At 23.2% G+C, this 20,350-nt stretch overlaps 8 protein-coding genes across 8 annotated transcripts; 4 read left to right on the top strand and 4 right to left on the bottom strand. All coding sequences in view use genetic code 6, as the record gives it.

Annotated features, from left to right (window-relative positions):
* Positions 1-99: 99 nt before the first annotated feature.
* TTHERM_00695730 (hypothetical protein) lies at positions 100-1,329 on the top strand (the record flags this gene model as incomplete). The annotated part of the gene is made up of 1 exon (XM_001025584.1): positions 100-1,329. One exon carries the CDS (start codon positions 100-102, stop codon positions 1,327-1,329), a length of 1,230 nt encoding a protein of 409 aa, XP_001025584.1.
* A 442-nt stretch (positions 1,330-1,771) lies between these two features.
* On the bottom strand, positions 1,772-5,554 carry TTHERM_00695740 (transmembrane protein, putative; the record flags this gene model as incomplete). The annotated part of the gene is made up of 4 exons (XM_001025585.2): positions 1,772-2,504; positions 2,766-3,865; positions 4,235-5,179; positions 5,363-5,554. The coding sequence occupies 4 exons, from the start codon at positions 5,552-5,554 to the stop codon at positions 1,772-1,774; spliced, it is 2,970 nt and encodes a 989-aa protein (XP_001025585.2).
* An 867-nt stretch (positions 5,555-6,421) lies between these two features.
* On the bottom strand, positions 6,422-7,498 carry TTHERM_00695750 (hypothetical protein; the record flags this gene model as incomplete). The annotated part of the gene is made up of 2 exons (XM_001025586.3): positions 6,422-6,682; positions 7,376-7,498. The coding sequence occupies 2 exons, from the start codon at positions 7,496-7,498 to the stop codon at positions 6,422-6,424; spliced, it is 384 nt and encodes a 127-aa protein (XP_001025586.1).
* A 1,196-nt stretch (positions 7,499-8,694) lies between these two features.
* Positions 8,695-9,000, top strand: TTHERM_00695770 (hypothetical protein; the record flags this gene model as incomplete). Its single annotated transcript, XM_001025588.2, has 2 exons — positions 8,695-8,859; positions 8,950-9,000. 2 exons carry the CDS (start codon positions 8,695-8,697, stop codon positions 8,998-9,000), a joined length of 216 nt encoding a protein of 71 aa, XP_001025588.2.
* A 467-nt stretch (positions 9,001-9,467) lies between these two features.
* On the bottom strand, positions 9,468-12,404 carry TTHERM_00695780 (transmembrane protein, putative; the record flags this gene model as incomplete). Its single annotated transcript, XM_001025589.3, has 3 exons — positions 9,468-9,805; positions 9,862-10,957; positions 11,022-12,404. 3 exons carry the CDS (start codon positions 12,402-12,404, stop codon positions 9,468-9,470), a joined length of 2,817 nt encoding a protein of 938 aa, XP_001025589.1.
* A 1,084-nt stretch (positions 12,405-13,488) lies between these two features.
* TTHERM_000695779 (transmembrane protein, putative) lies at positions 13,489-13,995 on the top strand (the record flags this gene model as incomplete). Its single annotated transcript, XM_012800471.1, has 1 exon — positions 13,489-13,995. The coding sequence occupies one exon, from the start codon at positions 13,489-13,491 to the stop codon at positions 13,993-13,995; it is 507 nt and encodes a 168-aa protein (XP_012655925.1).
* Positions 13,996-14,592: 597 nt separating this feature from the next.
* TTHERM_00695800 (zinc carboxypeptidase family protein, putative) lies at positions 14,593-17,231 on the bottom strand (the record flags this gene model as incomplete). Its single annotated transcript, XM_001025591.3, has 9 exons — positions 14,593-14,745; positions 14,811-14,956; positions 15,009-15,282; positions 15,343-15,726; positions 15,778-15,948; positions 16,060-16,340; positions 16,515-16,710; positions 16,797-16,855; positions 16,991-17,231. 9 exons carry the CDS (start codon positions 17,229-17,231, stop codon positions 14,593-14,595), a joined length of 1,905 nt encoding a protein of 634 aa, XP_001025591.1.
* Positions 17,232-17,875: 644 nt separating this feature from the next.
* Positions 17,876-19,776, top strand: TTHERM_00695810 (transmembrane protein, putative; the record flags this gene model as incomplete). Its single annotated transcript, XM_001025592.1, has 7 exons — positions 17,876-18,194; positions 18,280-18,392; positions 18,492-18,899; positions 18,954-19,161; positions 19,218-19,441; positions 19,497-19,634; positions 19,687-19,776. 7 exons carry the CDS (start codon positions 17,876-17,878, stop codon positions 19,774-19,776), a joined length of 1,500 nt encoding a protein of 499 aa, XP_001025592.1.
* Positions 19,777-20,350: the final 574 nt, after the last annotated feature.

The raw sequence follows: 20,350 nt of genomic DNA, 5'->3' as shown, positions 1-20,350 counted from the left end.
TTATATTTAATAAATTTTGGTTGTTATTTTTATTGTTTATATTTAGGAATAATAATAAACAAATTCATTAACCCTTTAGTACAATTTTTGTTAACAATTATGAATATATAAGATTTAAGATCTAGCATAGCTTAAAAGTATAGTGAGCATTGTGAAAAAATACATCATCAACCTAATAAAGCGCTGATTAGGGAATTAGTTAATCCATCTCATAATGCACCTCCAAACGATGAATAAGGAGGTAATACAAGTTTAGACATCATTTTTAGAGGAAATGATAAATTAAATTTCTCTTCACGCTTGAGAGATAAGGATTTAATTATTCTATGTGAAACACTCTAAGAATCTGGAGAAATTATTCGCCATATTGATCTCAGTTATAATTTAATTACTGATACTGGTGCTGAAAGTTTAGCTTAATTAATTGGTAATTGCCCCTATCTAGAGTCATTAAATCTACAAGGTAATGATATTGAAACTGCTGGAAGTCAAGAATTAGCCAATCACTTAAAAGAAAACTTTTCACTTCGTTATTTAAATTTAGAATCTAATAAAATTCGTACTAATGGAGCTATGAATATCATTGAAATTTTATTCACTAATAAGAATCTTATTGAATTGAATTTAGGAGATAATGATATAACTCATGATGGAATGATTGGTATAACCTCTGTATTAAATTATTAAAATAACACATTAGCTGTTTTGAATGTAGACAGACCAACTTACACCTCTATCGGATAAGAAACAGCTATACATTTCGCTAAGATGCTCTAGTCAAATAGATCAGTAGAAAAGCTTTCTCTTTAGAAGCATGCTTTTAATTGCGAGGCTATTTATACAATTACTGAACATTTGCTTGAAAATAATAAATTAAGAGTGCTTGATCTTACAGCAAATAAAATATCATTCAAAGGCTGCGAAGCACTAGCTAAATATTTATGCAGTGAGTATTGTGCCTTAGAAAGTTTAATATTGGCTTCTAATCGTACAGGCCACTATGGAGCTAAAGTTATTGCTTAAGCGCTATCTAAAACAAGATCTTTAGTTCATTTAGATATGACAAGAAATGACATTGATGATAATGGGCTTAAAATGATTGCTGAGTCTTTAGAAACTAATGACTCACTAATAAGCTTAAAGTTATACTGGAATCATTTCGGTTAGATGGCACTGTAAGAATTCCACAAATTGCGTACTAGACCAAGAAAGGAAAATTGGTATTGGGATTTCCATACCTACATAGTAGATAGCCATATTGAAATGGCATATATAGAAACTCGTGTACCTTATGACGTTACTGTATCACTTAAATATTATGTTGAATGAAGAAAAGAAAAAAAACGAAATTACTAAGTTTTTTATGGTTTTATTAATTTATATTTATAGCAATTGTATACAGGAATTACCCAATTAAGTAATTATCACTTTAATATTTCTTTTTTTAAGTTTTACTAAATTAGAAATGCTTACTTTTTACATAATTTTATATTAATAATAATATCAAATGATTTTATAATTATTTTATTGTGGCAAACTAAAAACAAAAAGAGTTAAATAATACACTTTTATTATGTATAAATAATTACAAACAATATTAAAATATTTGAAAATTTCTTGTTTAAAAAATAGAATTCAATTTAAAATTAAACAAAAGATAGAAAAAAAATCTAGATAATTTAGTCTCTAAAGCGAGGAAAGATTTGGAACTAGGTAGGTAGGTAGATAAGTATTTATGAAGGTATATATGTATCTTCTGAATAATATAAATTCAAAAGTGATTCTAGGCAGAATGATAACTATCACTATCGTTCTCATTTTCGTTTATATCTCTCAGTTAGTTTTTAGTCTTTTTCATAAAAGAGTTATCAGATTCTTTAAGATGTTGTTAATTTATTTACTGATTTGATTAGTGTTGATTTTCTTAATCTGAAGATATTACATTATTATTAGCATTAATATTTTTATTCGATTTATATTGAATTCCAAGCTCATATGAGTTATTGGGTGAGTTTTATTCCTTTTTTTATTCCTTTCTGTAAATGTAACTTGATTCGTTAGGGTTATATTAAGCTCTTTATGTATTCATAACAAAAGAAGAATTTTAATTTAAAGTAGAAAGCATCATTTGTTTTTGTATTTCTTCATCTTTATTAGGTAGGATTCTAGCAGCTGATATGCATACAAACAAGCTGAAAAAAACTAAAAAGACAGAAGAGGCTAAAAAGAATACAGTGTATAAAAAGACTCCATTAAGTCCAGTTATGCAAACAGAGTTTTTTGCTCTAATAATTGTGTCTTTTACAAATGTGCAGTCTAAAGTTTATTATAATCCACCATTCACTGATGTTACTACTTCAAAAATTTAATCAAACTCTTTGTTAAAATTTTTAAGCTTTGCTGATATTTTATCAATATCAATATCTAATTTGTCAACTTGAGTATTATAATCATTTAGATCATTTAAAACTCCACTAAAAACATCTTTCACAGAATTTCTGTAACTATTTTTTTTAAATTTAAGTTACATTTTTCATTAAATTTTTTTAAAATATATTTCATGCAATTTAAAAATATTTTTGTAATTATTTGTTTACTAAGAAGTTTTTTTAATAGTTTAAATCTATAAAATATTAAATAAATAATATCTTCTTTTAATAAAATTCAAAATTTTAAGTTAAATTACAAAATTTTTAAAACTATAATTTTGATTGTTTATGTTTTAATTGAAATGTTAAAAAAGATTTAAAATTTATTAAGTTTACTTTTATATTGCATTGAATCTTTTGATGATTTCTTACTCTATACTTGCCTTGCAATGTTAAAATTGATCATTATATCTTTGCTTTACAAAATCTGGATTTGTTTTTAATATCCTTAAACAAACTGTAAATCCAAGATCAAAATCTGGCTGCTTAGAATCAATTATAGTAGAATATGGACACTCACTATCTTACCAAACCCACTAATCTCTGCTAATACTACATTACCCTTCAGATAATTACAAAGAGCTTTTAATGGAAAAATCAGTCCAATCATTTAAATTTTTATTAGCTTCACTAGCTGCAACAGGAGATGCATTTTTTTCATTATCTAAAACATTTTGAACATAATTAATTTTGCTGTTAAGGGACTGCTTACTTAAATTCAAATTCAAAAATGCATCAAGTGCTTTTTCTAGAACTTCAACTTCTTATAAGTACTTTTAGACTTCAAAATAGTTTTTATTATTGTGAAACACACAGTAGTTTACACTATTTTTTAATTGTTAAGATACATCTATATGTTCTACTTTGAAAAAGTTTGGATTAGTTAAAAAATCTTCACTTGCTTTACAAACGCCATTATTTAAAATAAGGCCTATTGAGAACATTATTAAGCACAATGCGAGTCCAACTATAAGAACACAAGTACTGCAGTACCAACTAAAGTGAAGTAAAATAGCACAACTATTAAATTTTGGCCAAGCAACAAAAATAAAACCAACTAAACCACAAAAAACCATAAACATGACAACTTCAAAGTATTTTTCAATATAATCAACTCCTTATGTGACAAAAGGTTTATACTAATCTATAAGATAATCTACTTTTTTTAAATAAACATTTGCCAAATAAGTTATATTATCAATCTCATTTTTTGCATCTAATGCCTGAGATGATATTTCTTCCCTAACTTCTTCTAAATGATTAGAATGTTTTTATACTTCACTTATAAAATCTATTTTAAATTTTCTTGATTTTATTTCATTAGATAGCAACCATCCTATTGTTCCTATTGTCTATAGAGGTCCTATCTGCTCAATAAATTAATTATTCATATAGCTAACTTGATCTATTGAATTAGGATTCACTAATTGCTTACCCTTTTAATATAAAAAATTAGTTAATTAAGTTTTCAGTTAAATCAAGATAATTGCTATAAATTATTAAATTTCATTTAAAAGTCTTCAAAATAGTCAAATTATTAATTTTTGGCAGCAATTTTTTGGAATTTAAAGACTTTGGCTATACTAAATGGTTAAAAATAATTTTTTTCTTTCATTTTTCGCTTTTGAAAATAAAAAGACCATTTTCAATTTTAAAAATCTAACAATCATTAATTAACAATATGAATATGTTATTTCTCTATATTATTTTAATTTTTCAGCTAGATTATAATAAATGATTATTTGTGCTTGGTTTAAATTTATTTTTTGAATTAAAATCTTTTTAAAGATAATAATATTATTTACTTTATGCTTTTCATATAATTGAGGAATCATAGATTGCACGCTGTTGTATTCATCATAAAATGGAGTGACTTATATTTCTTTTATCTGTTATGCACTCTCTTTATCTTAAATTGTTTTAAAGAATTCACTCAATTGCTAAAATTAATGCTTGATTACATCTACTCCACCGTAATTAGCAACCCAAGTACTATTATTATTAAAGTTATCTTATTCTCCATCATCTTAAAAGCTTAATTTCTAAACATTTTAATAATTATTGATTCTATCTTCATCGTAGTCAGATACATCATAAAATGCAGTTTAATTTTATTTATCAACTCCAAGGAGAACTTTTTAAGACCATAGAACAGTACATTAAAATTGGTTTTAACTTATATCAAAATCTGAGGACATAAATATGCAACCTCCAATAAAGAATATCAAACCTCCAAAAATAACTATCAAAAAAAAATAAATATTCTTCTCCCAATTACTCTCTGTTTCTTTGTTAAAATCTATTTGGCAACAACGACGAAATATCTTAAGCTCAGGAATGCAAAATATTTAACAGCAGCATATACACTATCCAATTAAACAAACCAAAATCATAATAATCCATGGTTAAAGCTTAGCTATAATTTAGGTCCAATAAATAGTGTCAATCTCCTTTTAGTTAACAATTATATCATATATATCCCTAGGATCTTTAAGATTAAATGCAAACATCTATTGTGCTATTTAAGATGCATCTATTTCTGAAACTGGCCATTATTAATCATCAGCTAAATCGAAATCACCACAAATTTTTTTAAATTTATTTCTAACTTCATACTACTCTTTTAATAATTCTGTTGGTGTATAAGATGTTTTCTCACTTGGCTAATCTCCGCTTGCTTAATTATTACTTTTATGATTTATTTATTTATAGTTTTATCTTTTTTAGTTTCCATGGCTATGTGACATACCCTTTTAAATATTTATTTTTATTTTCAATCCATTGAATAAGCTTAATCCAATTAAAATTAATGAAAAATAATCTCAAAAAATGAGTAAGGATGAGAAAAATATTTTAGTCTCATTTAACTAGAATAAAAATAATAAAAATAAACTTTTAGAAAAGTTAAATAATAAATTTATAAAAATTTCTACATCTTTTGCTAGAGAAAGCGCTATCCCTATTAATATTAGAAGGAGCTTCAAATTTATTCTACTTTTCATGAATTTTTTATTTTCAATAGTCAATTTGATTAGAATCTTTTATTTTTATTGCTTCAATGTACTTTTTTATTGATATTATTATTAATTAATTAATTAAAAATTTTTAAAACAACATTTCTTCATAAAAAATTAAAAAAGCAAATCTTATTTAAAAAAGGAAGAACTGATTTTTGAAATTACATAAAGATATTTTAAAATTAAACATTAATTTTTTAAATCGCTTGATATGATTTTTGATTAATATCTATCAAATTCTAAATAATAAATATAAGATAGTTTTACACAAAATGTAAGTTGTGCAAGAACCAGAATTTTTCGTTATATTATCACCAAAAATATTTGAAATAGAAATATTGATTTCTATTCCTAATATAAAATTAAAAAAATAGCAACCAATACTATAATTAAAATTCACAAAAGAAATTCCTACACTTTTATGATTTTAGTTACAATTTAATGGCAATCAAATTATTTTAATTTTTTTAAAAATAAAAAAAAGAGAAAATATTTGATTAATAAAAATATGATAGAAAAATAATTTGATGATAATGTTAATCTCTACCATTAGTTTTAGCTAAAAATAATGCAACTTCATACAATAATTGTTTTTATTTTTTAATTTTTACTTGAAATCATTTAAAAAAAAAGTTGAAATAACTTTTGGACTAAGTGAAATGATAAAACCACTTGAAAATTGTTAAAATTGAATAAATATTTTATTAAAATAAAAAATAATTTATATATAAAAGGATATAGAAATAATTAAGATGTGAAGGTGATGCAAGCAGCTGATTGATAACAAAATACGAATACATGCACATATTATATTTAATGAGATCATGCATAAATTTTGTTAAATCAAAGCAAGTGAGCTTTTAATTGTAATTAGATTTTTTAGAATTAATAGAAGAATATTGTTCTAAACGCCAATATGATTTCTATTACTCCTATTAATATCTTGATTGATTTTTTATGTATTTTAATATTCTCTCATAGGGGGTCGTGGTGACTCATAACAATATAGAAGGCAGTTTCAACGTCAGTGACTAAAGCCAATCTATCCTTAATATCAATACCGAATTCTCTTTCTAAGGCATCATGTATTTGGATGGAGGTGGCAACATCACTATAACCGTTTTCATCTCTGAAGTGAGTCTTAAAAGTAATAGGAACATTTTCCCATCTAGCAGGATCGTACTTTCTCAATCTTTCACCAATACATTTAATGATTCTCTTAGCAGTAATACCAGGCTTTTAATATTTAAAAATAAAATAATTTGAAGAGATTATAAATTATTTATTTTATTTATTTATTTATTGATTTGTGTTTGAATAAATTATTATTTAATTTTAAGATTTATCAAATAAATTTTGCATGTAAATCAATCATCTTTTCAATAATATTAATTTAGTCAAATTCACTTGCTGCTTAGTATTTGTTTTCAATTTGTATATTCTTAGATAGATAGATACTTACATATCTTGTGTATCCTCAATCTTAATAATCTTTTATTTCTATTTTAAATTGCTTTGCTCTTAAATGCTACTTATATAATTTTTATTTCTCAGACTTGTTGAATAAAGTTTTATTGGGAATGCCTAAAATTATCAAAATTTTGCATAGACATTATACTAATTTAGATTTAATACATTTGCTTTGATTAGTCATTTTAATATTCTAGCTTTTACTCCATTTTTCAAACCTAAATTTTTATATAAACACTTGCTCTTTAGATGATTTAAATACACTTGTTCTCAGTTGATAGATTATTTTTCTCATATTTTTTTTGAAGTTAAAATCCCTCTCTATTCTTACATTTTAGTATTAATTTTTTTAATTTTATGATCTAAATTATTGAATAAATCTTTGAATCTGACTGCATAGTGAAATAATAACTAAAGCTAAACTCTATTCTACTAGATTAAAACTTATTTATATATTACGTTGGCTTGGACACCACCAGTTCTGTATTCAGGGAAATTGTAGAAAGCTTTGGGAATTTAGTTGAAAGAAACAGGTTAGACTTGGATAGTCTTGCTCATAAACTTCTTTAAATTTTGCATCATTTCCTCTTAATTTATCTTATTTAGCTTTTATTTTTCCTTTTTCTTTTCAATAATTTATATAATATTTCTTATTTTTTATTTCCAAAGCTTTTATCTTTCAAACTTTTCCTTATCAAAATGAAAGAAAAGAAATAAATAAATCAATCAATCAATAAACTCTTCATTATAATTTCCATGGTATATCACTAATCAATAAATAAATAATCTTATTTTTCCTTGTAAAAATAAATGAATGCATATATATATATATCTTTCTCATCCTCTCCCTCTACTTGTTATATTCATTTTAAAATATCTTAAAAACATATTTTTCTTTTTTGGTTAATAGTGTTGTTTGTAGCTATTCTATTCACTTGAATATTTAATGATTTTAAACTTAATGTTAAGAATAAAATAAAATAAATTTAATAAGATTTTAACATCAAGTTTTATTTATGAAAAAAATTTACAAATCTTTTGATTATTAACTCATAACTTTGTTTAATATTAACTTTAATAGAAATTTATAATTCTTGCTTTTAATTTAATAAAAAATACAAAATACACTTTAGATATTTAAAATAAAATTTATATTTTTAAATAGAAATTATATCGCTTAAAATTCATTTTAGTATTTAAATATTTTTATTAGTTAAATTTTAAACATTTTCTAACCTAAATTATTTAAAAATTCATTTATTATTCGCTTTAATCTTTGTAACTTAACCATAAATTTATTATATTTGAATAAATACATTTAAATAGAATTTTTATAGCTTTATATTCTTTTTAAGCTTTTTTTTCTATTAGTTGTTAAAATATTTTCTAGCCATTTATTTCAAAATTCATTTAATTTTTTATTTCAATCTAATAAATAATCTAAGCATAAATTTACAATATTTAAGCTATTAGATTGATTTTATTTAATTTATTATTTTAATATTATTAATATTTTATATCATTCATAAAGATTTTTTAGAAATTAAGCTTTTTTAATTTTAAATAAAAATATTTCATTATTGTTTTCTTTTTTATTTTTATTTTTTTTAGTTAAGAAATGTAAAGTAGAAAATGAATTCGCATCATTCAATTTACAATTTTTGATAACGATTAAATAGAACTAATATTAATCTAAATCTTCATTAATCAATTTGATAATTTAGTGATAACACAGTAAATTAAAAAATCAAATATTTATCTAATTTTATATAAATAAAATGTCATCAAGTAAAGAGTTTTGTGATAAGTGCGACTCAATCAAAGAAACAGATCCTCAATATGAGACAGCTAAAAAGTTAATGATGCAATAAGGATGCTTTTAAGAAAATAAGAATTTGACAGATTGCCTAAATTTATTTCACAAAGATTGGAGATCTTGCAAAGTAAAAGCATAATTGAATTATTTGATCCTAAATATTAATTAGGCAATATATTTATTTTCTACATAAATGTCTTTTACTTTAATAAAATAGAATGAAACTGACCTCCTTACTAAATGTATATAAAACTCTAAAAAGTAATGAAAAGTTTAACTTGAAATAATCCTCTCGAATAATACCTAAAGTTTCAAAACATATATCTTATTTTAGTGTTAAATTAAACAAAGATAAAATCTAATAGAAATTTCTGTGATTATTTGGTTTTGTTTGAAGAAAAGAGTTACAGCAAACAGAAATGCATATTTTAATTTTATATATTATTAATGTTTAAATAAATGTTCGTTCAAAAATAATTTTATTATAAGACTCATTATTTGTTAGGTGATTTTTTGTTTTTTGGAAACTTTGAGAGCATTTTATAAATAAAAATTTCTCAATGTTAGTATAATTATTACTAATATTTGAAGCTTCAATTAATGATAAATGATTTTAAATATTGTTATGGTTATGATTATATTATGTTTTATATAGTTTTGATATTTATTTTATGTTTTTATATTGCTATTTGTTTATAATTTTTGAAAAATTGCTATGTGAATTTATCATATTGATCACCCTATCGAAAGATATTATTCGCCATTCTATCTAGAATTTGTACTTGTCCTTTCTAAAAACATATCTTCATTTACTGTAATAGGATTTATTTTTTTATTAGATTCAATATCTTTTATTTTGAATTCTTCTCCAACTTCAAAATTATCATCCTCTTCATCATCATCTTCATCGTCATCTTCATCTTCATTATATTCATCATTTTAACCATTTTTTTTAGATAGGAGTTATTTGTTTTAACGCTTCATTTACTTTAAAATCTTGTTTTGTTTCATTTTGATGTAGCACATTAAACCACTTGCTAAAGTAATTAATCCTAAAAGAATGCAGCATGAAACTTAATTTAGATAAAAAATAATTAAAATAAGAATTAAAAACTTTAAATAATTTTACTTATAATCCACTTGTAATTATAAGGAGTTTCTTGAGTATTTCCTGCCTCATTTTTCTTTGGCTAATTTTTAGATTAGTCGTCTTTATTAACTGTTTATGAAGATTTATCACCTATTTCAATCAAAGTAACTGAAAATTTTTTAATTTAATTTTCATTTGATTCTTCTTAATCTTCTAAGACTGTAAATGGATTATATTAGATTGTGAATAAAATATGGCATATTTCATTAGGACATAAGTCAGGAATAGAAGAATTCTTTGATGCGATATTCTAATAAAAAGAATGGTGTTATTTAGATGGGATATGGCATTAAGATATAGTTTAATTATTTGGACAAGAACTGGCATATATAGTAATATCTGTTAATTAACTGCAAAATTATAATAAAATATTGTTATCTTTAGTGCTAGTTTTGTCGTAGTATAAAGATTAAAGGTCATTTATTCCTTAAAGAGTTATCGATATGTAAGAGGAATTAGTCATTTGCCTCAAGTTAAAAGAGTTTACTTAAATGGTGAATGGAGAATACATAGGAGATAAATTAATTGTTGAAAAAATGTGAATTCCTTTTTTGGCTGGTTTAACAATTAATTAACCTGATTAAAATGTTGGATACTTTGTGTCTAAATAAAAGGAGTGCTTTACAGGCCTTAAATCTATTTCAGGGAGTTCATACTTAACTAATTCAGTTTAAAATTTATCTCCACTATATTAAAGGGTTCTTCTCAATTACTATATCTAGCTTGGTAATGTGTTATCATCTATACTTTCTGATACTACTGAAGTATTATTATCCTTTATAGGTACATATGAGTGAGAAAACAAAAGATAGCAGTGTTAATACCCTGAAAAATATTAAATTGTTAGTTGATTTAAATCTTCTGGAACTTCAACTGAAAAAAAAGTATATGCAAGCAGAGGTAGATAATCAAAAAATGGTTTTGCAGGATTACTCATATCATGAATTATTTAAGAGCTTTGTAATTTAAAAGTTTCAAAATCAGACTAAGGATCAAGTAACAGCTCTATATGAAGAATAGCATGAACAAAACAGTTTGGCTTGCAAGAATTATACTCACTTGGTTTTATTAAAGCCTATTTAAAATTAGTTGAATAAAAATATTATTTAAAAACTAAAATAAAGTAAAACAAAAATTACTTTTGCTGTAGTAGTTTAATCTATATTAGAAAATTTATCACTGAAGTAGACTAAATCTGTTTCATTTAATTGAAGATTAGTGCTTGAGCAGTCATCAATCATATTGCATAATTAATATTTAATATACGAGTTACAGGATGATGCAACTGCACCTAAATAAAAGGGCTAAGTATAATCATAAATTGGAAATATAACCTCATATTCCATTACATTTTGAATAATAAATTACTCAAAAGGAGTCAACTATAGTTACCTTTTCTTACTTGAAATTTATTTTTAATTTTCTATTTGATTGATACCTCTAGTTTAGTTCAAATTTGCATATTTTAATTAATTTTTTTTTTCTGAATTTAACAATTTTGTTTAATTTTTTTTTTACTAATAAATTGTTGAGTTTTAGAAATCAAAGGTTTTATTTTAATTTGAAGTATTGAGCTAACTATTTGAGATTTCCAAAAAACTTTTTTGTGTCTCATTCTTGCTTTTCTTATTTAAAATTTTATTTGCATTGAAGATTGGGAGCAAAACGTCAAAATTAGCAAAATCATGGCGAAATATTGAAAGCTTATTATCAAGAGAATAAATAGACAATATACTCAGTTTAAAGTCTATTATATTAGGAGTTGTTTTAGGATTTATATCATATTTGCGTCTCAAAAGTATCATCACTGTTTGACTTGATTACAGGCTTTTTAGAGAATATCTGGAAATTGTGTAAGGGATAGCACAGTTTTGTGGAGTTGTTGATGTCAAATTGTTGGCAAATTTTGAATACATAAAAAATTCAATATCATATGCATTTTCTAGCGTAAATATCATCATTTCCATTAAATTTACAGGAAAGTCTATTTTTTTCCATTCACTGTCTCCACTGAACATATTCAAAAATTTAGTCGAAGTACCATCTTCTAGAGAATCAATGTCTTCTTCTCTATAATATGTAATTTTGAATTCAAACTCAGTTTAATTATTTTTAGAGGTATCTTGCAAGCTCAACCTGATTTCATAGCCAATTAATTTGCTTTGCTAGTACAATTATATTAATGTTTTGTTTGTTGAAGGTGATCTTTGCATGTATTCTGTCAAAAATAGATGGCTACTGTAAGAAGAAAATACATATTCTTATTTTGCATTAACTTCTTCATTATCATAAATATACTTTGCTTGAATCTAATAATTTAGACCCAAACTATCAAGAGAAACCATAATTGTCTCTTCGCTTTGTTTTTTCTTTAATATCCTGTAATCTTTTGTATAATTATTCTCCTTTAATAGCTCATCATACATTAAATCTGCTGGTTCTAAAATATCCACGCATTTCACTTATTGAAAATAGAAACAAGCTAATACAAGCAAGTTAAGTAAGTTGAGAAAAATACTCATCCTTGTTAAACTAAAATATAACTTCAATTAATTTTGATTTTAAGTAAAGTCAAAAATATTTTTTTAGTTTTGGTAAAATAATACTTCTTTTATTGATTGTGTGAAAACAAATCAAACCTTTGTTTTTATTGTAATAATTATTAAGGTTTTTGATACAATTATCGATTTGCTCTCTATTTTGAGTTTTATCTTAGCTTTCCTCGCTTATTAAGATAAAGATTTTTTATTAAAGATTAATTAATCAAAATTAGTGATTAGTGTTTAATCTAAATTTTTATATAGATAATTTAATAAATTTCTTTCACTATTCATTCATAAGATTATGAATTTTAGATTACATCAAATATTACTTTAAAAAAGCAAAATTGATTGTTTAAAATTTAGCAAAGTAAAAAGTAATGTAAAAGTAATAACATAATTAACTCTAAATAAGTTTAATGTAAATATAAATTAAAAAAACTTTATTCAAGTTTTTATACTGTTGAAGCAATTTAAAATACATTTACAAGATAAAAATATAAAATATTTTATAAAATAGTTAGGCAGTAAGCTACTAAAAAAATAAATAATACAAACCATAATATTCAAATGGATTCTTATGAAAGTAATTCAAATTGCTCTTTTATTGATGCATAAAGCTTTTTTTAAATGTTCATACAAATAGTGTTGATCTATTTCAATTCTTAGATCACTTGCATCTCAGCTACTTGCCCATTTTGCATTTATTAATTCAATGTATATAACTCTAAAAGATATTGTTCTTGATTGTTAATAAATTTTTACTGGATTTGTGCTTTTTTCTGACCATAGTATTAGTAAATCGTTGATAAATCTTTAAATTTTCTAGCACATACAGATTACTCCTGAGATGATATTTAACTGATATGCTGGCTATTTTAAGAACTATTTTAAGACTGATTGTGACTCATTTTATTATTTTGAAAAGTTTTATAAAATAATAAATTATTCTAATATTTTATTTTTTATTTAATTTTTTGAAATTTTGAAAATTGACTAAATTTTAGTAAATACTTAATAATTTAATTATTATTATAGAACTACCAAAATTAAGTCTGAATTTCAAATGATGTTAGCTTTTTAGTAGTTTTATACAAAAAAGACTGATTTAGATCCGAAATTATAGTTTTAAGTAAAATTATAAAGAGTAAGAGATAGCTCATTTTAAGTTAGATATTAATTTGTATGCTTATTCAATACATTTTTTATTTTGAATGTCTATGTATCAATTATTAGTTCAAGTTCTAAAAGCTTCACAGTTTTTTATTTGTTGGGCATAAAAATAAAATAGTTAACAATAAGCTGTGTTTTAGTGATTGATACAAGTTGTATGCTTTCATTTTCATTACTGTTAATTAAACTTAGTAAATTTTATAATTTTTCTTTATACTGCTAATCTAAATCCTTTTCTTTGTTTTATAAATTCAATAATTCTTATCCTTATTCTAGTTCATATAATCTCAAAAGCTTTTTTACCCTCAATTCAAATAACTTTTAATCTTATTTCATAATTTCTTGCTAGTATTCCTATTCTTAACTATAATTTTAGCGCAATTCTCTATCTAGGTATTGATGCTATTATATCAAGTTCTATAGTCTTGATGTTTAATCAACTTTCATCTCTTCCATTTTCAAATATTTGTTCAATTAAAATATATATTTATATATCAATAATTTATTAACTTTTTTATTATTTTAAAAATTTATTAAACAAAAATTTTTGATTTTGCGCCAAAAAAATACAAGGAATAAATAAAAAAAATAATATTTTTCTTTAAAATTATACCAAAATAAAATGAATGAACATTAAATATTTATTTTTTTATCATTTTAACATAAAATTGAAAATTATAATTTATAAATTCGCAGAATTTAGTTATTGAAAACTCTTTAAAGGCAATTTGATTTCCAAAATAAAATAAATATTTAAAAATCAGAATTTTAATTCAAAATTTTATTTAAACACTAAAAAAAATTAATAATATTTTAGTGCTAAGTTAAAATATGTGGTTAATTTATTATATTTTATAAAATATTAAATTTTTTAATATAAATATGAATTTATTTAGCTCATTCTATGTTAATAAATTATTTAAATTTTAATATTAATTAATATGTTTATGTTAATTATATTAAGTAAATTAATACAACATAAATTAATAAATAAACTTCAAGGGAAGAAATTCCATATGCATATAGTTGAATCTGAGCTAACAGAAACGATCTGCTTTTCATCAGGAGTCCATTTTAATTTTGAAATTCCACTTGAGTGACCCAAATATTTACCTTAAAATCTCTTAGAAGCAATTTCAAATATAACTACCTATTTATCATATAAAATAAAGTTTAATGAAAATTAATTAAAAATTATTTATGTATATTTATTACTTCTCCAAGATCAGATCCTAGAGCCATGTATCTACCAGAAGGAGAGACTTCCACAGTATTAAGGCGATCAGGATAATTAATGCTTTCAACAGGTTCTTAAACATCACAATCCCATTATAAAATAGGAATATTCAAACCACATGTTACTATTTTTATCATAAGTAAACTTAGAATTAAAAAAATTTAATAAATCTTTACCTAATTCTTATTCGTGATCTTTTCTTTATGACATATCTAAAATACTTCCGTTTTTAGCTTGATGGAAAATAACCTTTTTATCTGTTTTTAAATCGAAGCTATGTACTGATTTGTCTGCTGAGCAAGAGTGAATGATGTTAGCTTTTTAGAAATCAGGGAAAACACTGACAACATCTTTAGTATGCATTGATATTTAAGTAATAAGCTGTCTATTCACTCTGCTCCAAACTCTAACTATTCCATCTTAACCTCCAGTCAAAATATAATTTTAATTCTAATAATATGAAATTTTATTATTTAAATGAAGAAAAAAAAAAATAAGAAATTTAGGTACTGCAAAAACAGATGTGACTGCTCCTTTGTGAGCATTGACAATCTCCCATTTTAGAGGTGAATACTGTTTATTAGACACTTAAAATGCTCTAACAAATCCATCAGAATAACCATTAACAATTGTTTCATCTTCAGCAATTGTAATACAGGTACCCTAAGTCCTCATCATTTATCCTGGAGTAAATTTAGTAATTACATTCATTTCATTATTATCCCAAATATAAGTGTATCCATTTAAATCAATTGTTGCAAAAAATTCATTTCTGTTGTTTGGAAAAGCAATACCCTAAATTGAAGCTAAATGACTTTCAGTATGTAGCATAGCATTCACAGACTATGTTAAAACTCTGTATATATTATTTTAACTTGTTCCAATGATTAGTTCCTAAATAATATTTTATCAAATATTTATTTATCATTCATGTCTAATAGTTACTTTAAAATCATTTATTGGTGAAATTGAAGTAATAGCACCATCTAATTAAACTTCTGATTCTAAGGACCACTTTGTTTCGCTTCCTCTCAATTTTTTTAATCTACCGTCTCCACTTCCAACAAACAAAATATCTTAAAATAAAGCAATGCTTAAAACACCATTGTTACTAACCTTTGAAAATAAAGCATTCATAAAAAATGTTTTAAAATTGTAAATTTTTAGTTTATTTTTTAAATAAATGAGTTTTATAAAAGTAAGTTTATAAAGGCAAAAAATATTTACGGGAATAGCTGCTTTGAAAATTTAGTTATTGATGCTATATACACAGACTTCTCCTGCAGTTGTACCAACAAAAATATAGTTAGAGTTAGAATCTACGATTGCCTTTGTATATGTACGAATCAAACCAGAGCTAGGTAGTTGGCAGTTAGTAGATTTTAGTGTGTATTGCATAGATCCCACATTGAAATCAAGAGTGTTAATTAGCAAATTAGGACCATTAGCTGTTATCAAAATGTAAGAATTATATTTATTTGCAGACTTTCTTGGAGCTCCCCATTAAACTAAGAAAAATATATTTTAATTAAATAATAGCAAATTTTATTGATAATAATAGAAAGCTGAGTGAATAAAATATTTATTTAATCCTACTTAAAGCTGCAGGTTTAAAAAAAATATTCAATTCAAATCTTAGTCTTCTATTAAAATTAAATCTTGTTTTAAAATTTAAAATTTACTTAATGAAACTTAACACTCTAAAACTTTGTTATGAACAATAGAAAAATCTTAGGTATTCCAAATAGTAATAGTATTATTTTATCCAGTTGCAGCAAGGAATTTATCATCATGAGAAAAACTTAAATTAGTAACACCTTCTCTCATTCCCTTAAAAACCTAAATTGCTTTTTTTCTGTTATAGTCCCAAAGAATGATCTAATTAATAATATTTATTTTAGTTTAAAATACAACTCTCTTTTCAATATCTAAAAGGTATGTAAATTTTTAAAATATCTTCTTACAGGTGCCTCTCTTGTTTATGTAAATTTTGAACCAATTTAACCTGATGCGATATAGTTACCTGTTAATTTTTTTATAATTAATTTTGTAACTTATTTTAAATGAACCAATTTAATATCAATCAATATTCAGAACAACTTGATTAATGTTTATTCATTTACAGTATTTAATATCAAATATATATTTATTTATTTACCAGAAGGTGAAACTGCTAAAGAAGAGATAGGCATATCATGTCCCCTTAAAAATTGCTAATCATGCTTATCTTCAGAGTTTTCTATGACAACTAATCCACCTACAGAATATATTATTTTTTTTTGATCCAATGGGTGATAAAAACAAGTGTTTGAATTTTTTCCGTTAAATCCAATCAAATGATCAAGTTCTAAAACATCAGGAACTTATTATTGCTAATCACTTTAAAATGTTCTACTCATCCCTTAAATATATGAATACTTTATGGTCTCTTCTAAAAAATCCTAAAAATCGAAGTATTAATGCTCTTAAAATTAGTAATTAATTAATTTTTTTAATTTTTTAAATTATCGTATCTATTGACAATTAATGAATCAACTTGAATAAAACTATTATTTCTTAAATTCTGAAAATCTCTACAGAAAACAATCAAACAAGCAATCAAATAAATAAACAAATATTTTAAAAACTAAGATGAATTCAATAAATATTATTAATTTAATTTTATTACCACAACAAAGATAATTTAACAATAATTAAGTAAAATGATTGATATAAAAATTAAATTTATTTTTATACTATTTTAGATTGTTTAAAGAATATGTAAGTTAAAATAGTCATCCTAAAACAAATTTAAGAACAATTAGTAAGTGATATAATATTTATTATTAATTATCTAAATTAACAAATATTTTTTTATTAAATGTCTTACTATTAATAGTTTCTGCACTTCTATTTTCATTTTCATTATTATTTGGTTTTGTTAATTGTTTTCTCAAATAATTATACTACTAACACTTAATTTACTTATTTATGTTCTATACTATACTATATCAAATATTCTTTCTTTTTAATTTAATTAATTAAATATAAATAGTTTTAAAGTATGAGGATATTAAAATTTTCAGTATTTTTGGTGGGTTTATCTGTAACTTACTTACAGATAGCTTTGGCATAAAATGAAGAAATTGCTTAAAAGGCACAATTAAATAATTAAAATAAATTGTAAACTGCTGACTCTTAACAAAATGAAATGAATCAGTAGCTAAACAATGAAGATCAATTTGATCATAATTAATATGAAAATTAAGTTGAAGAAGGAGAAAATGAAGTTTAAGATATTGATGGAGAATAGGACGTAGAACATCACTAAAAGTATACATCAGATGATCCAGAATTTTATACTTTTATCATCATCGCTACAGGTAAATAATATTTGTATTCTCTCTTTGCTTCATTTTATTACAATTTCATAATTAAAAAAATTGAGCCAAAATACTTAAAATATAGTTTTAGTAGCTTTTGCTGGTATTTGTTCTGGCTTAACAGTAGGCTATCTAGGTATTACCAATCTTTAATTAGATATAATCTTAAGAAATGGTACTTCATAAGAAAAAGAAGCAGTAAAATATTTATATTTTAAAATCTATTATAAATGAATGCATAAATTAATATCAAATTATTTGTATTTAGCGATTTTTATTTTATAATCTAAAATATAGGCTAAAAAGATTAAACCTTTAATTAAAGATCACCATTTACTATTATCAACACTGCTTCTATCTAACTCTATAGCTATGGAAGCCCTACCTATTTTCTTAGATGCTGTTTGTCCAGCTTGGCTTGCTGTGTTAATCTCTACAGTAGCTGTTGTAATTGTAGGCGAAATCATTCCATAAGCTTATTGTACAGGAAAATACCAATTGAGAATAGGGCAATTTTTTGCTCCTCTTACTACAGTGCTTATGAAAGTTTTATATTGCTTTACTAAGCCTGTTGCAATAGTACTTGATAAATTACTTGGTGTTCATGACAATAGTAGGCTCGAAAATAAAGAAGATATAGTTGGATTGGTGGAGCTTTAGTAAATAGATAATAATAACAAACATAACTCAAATTTAGATTCACAAGTAATGTTTATATCTATTAAATTTATACTAATTCATATTAAAAAATTACTACAGAAAGGGTTGACTGATGATGAAATAAAGTTAGTTACAAGCACTATGCAATTACGTGAGAAAAATGTTACAAAACATATGCAACCTTATGCAAAAATATTTAAGTTACCTGAAAATTAATTAGTAAACTAGAAGCTTTTAAATTAAATAGCAAGAAGAGGTTATTCAAATATAGTTGTTCATGAAGTTGACAACGAAAGTAAAGTAATAGGTAAATTTTATTAATTTAAATATTATGTTTTAATCCGTAAATAAATTTACATATAGGTATATTGAAAGCAAAATAATTAATAGATTATGTTGATACTGATATAAACTCTCCTATTAATGAAATTGTTAAGCTTTAAGAACCTATTTTAATTTCAGAATAGACAAATTTATTAGAACTTATGATGATTTTTTAGAATAAAAAATCAACTGTAGCTCTTGTTTTTGAAACTAAAAATGTTAAGAAAAGCGAAAATATATTAGACAATTTAGAAGATCCATAGGTAAAATCTCATTTTTTAGTTTACATTTTTATTAATTTTGCAAATTAATTAAAAGCTTGAAGAGAGATTAGGAAATCGTAAAAATTTTAAAGGTTTTATTTTAGGATTAATCAGCTTAAAGGATATCTTTGAAGTAATGATCAATCAAAGTTTATTAGATGAAGATAAACATGAAAGCGACCCTCTGAATTAGGTAATAAATTCCACTTAAAATTTCAATAATTTTATTAAAAATATATATAAAGGTTATTAGAACTCTTGGACAAACTGGTGCTGCTGCAAGAAGAAGAAGAATAACATCAAATCAATTTGCTTCTATAAGAAAAAAATATTGAAAACTTTTTTAACTTAATCTTAGAAATATTTAAATTATAGAGATATTTAATAATTTTATGTATCTCCTCAAGATACTTCATTTATTATTAAATTTTTTAACAAATTTAAACTGTAGTATTTAATTTAATTCTTTGAAAGAATGTAATTAATTTGATTGTTAATGAATGACTATTTGTTGAAATTCTAAGAAATATATTTATTATTATTGTTTGTTTAAAGAATTTTGTGAACTTTAAATAAAAAATTTGTTTAAGAAAAGTAAATTTATAATGAAGAATTAAATATTGATAAAGACTTTTTTAATAAATTGTGTCTTTTTATCAATTTATGCATTTTAATTTTTTTCATTTAATATTAAATTTTTCTTAGAAAATATAATAAATATTTTATTTAGTAGTTTGTAATTCCAACATTTTTAAAAGTTAATCTTTTAGGATATCTATCTATCTAGCAAATACAAAAAAAAATAATTATGAAAAAAATGAGTTACAAAATAAAATGTATCTTTTAAATATTAACGGACAACTAATTTGCAAAAATAAGATATACCTATAGTATAATATTCAAAAAACA

This window comes from Tetrahymena thermophila (assembly GCF_000189635.1).
Source record: "Tetrahymena thermophila SB210 genomic scaffold scf_8254187, whole genome shotgun sequence".
Taxonomy (NCBI): domain Eukaryota; phylum Ciliophora; class Oligohymenophorea; order Hymenostomatida; family Tetrahymenidae; genus Tetrahymena; species Tetrahymena thermophila.
This window is presented reverse-complemented; position numbering and strand designations above follow the sequence as displayed.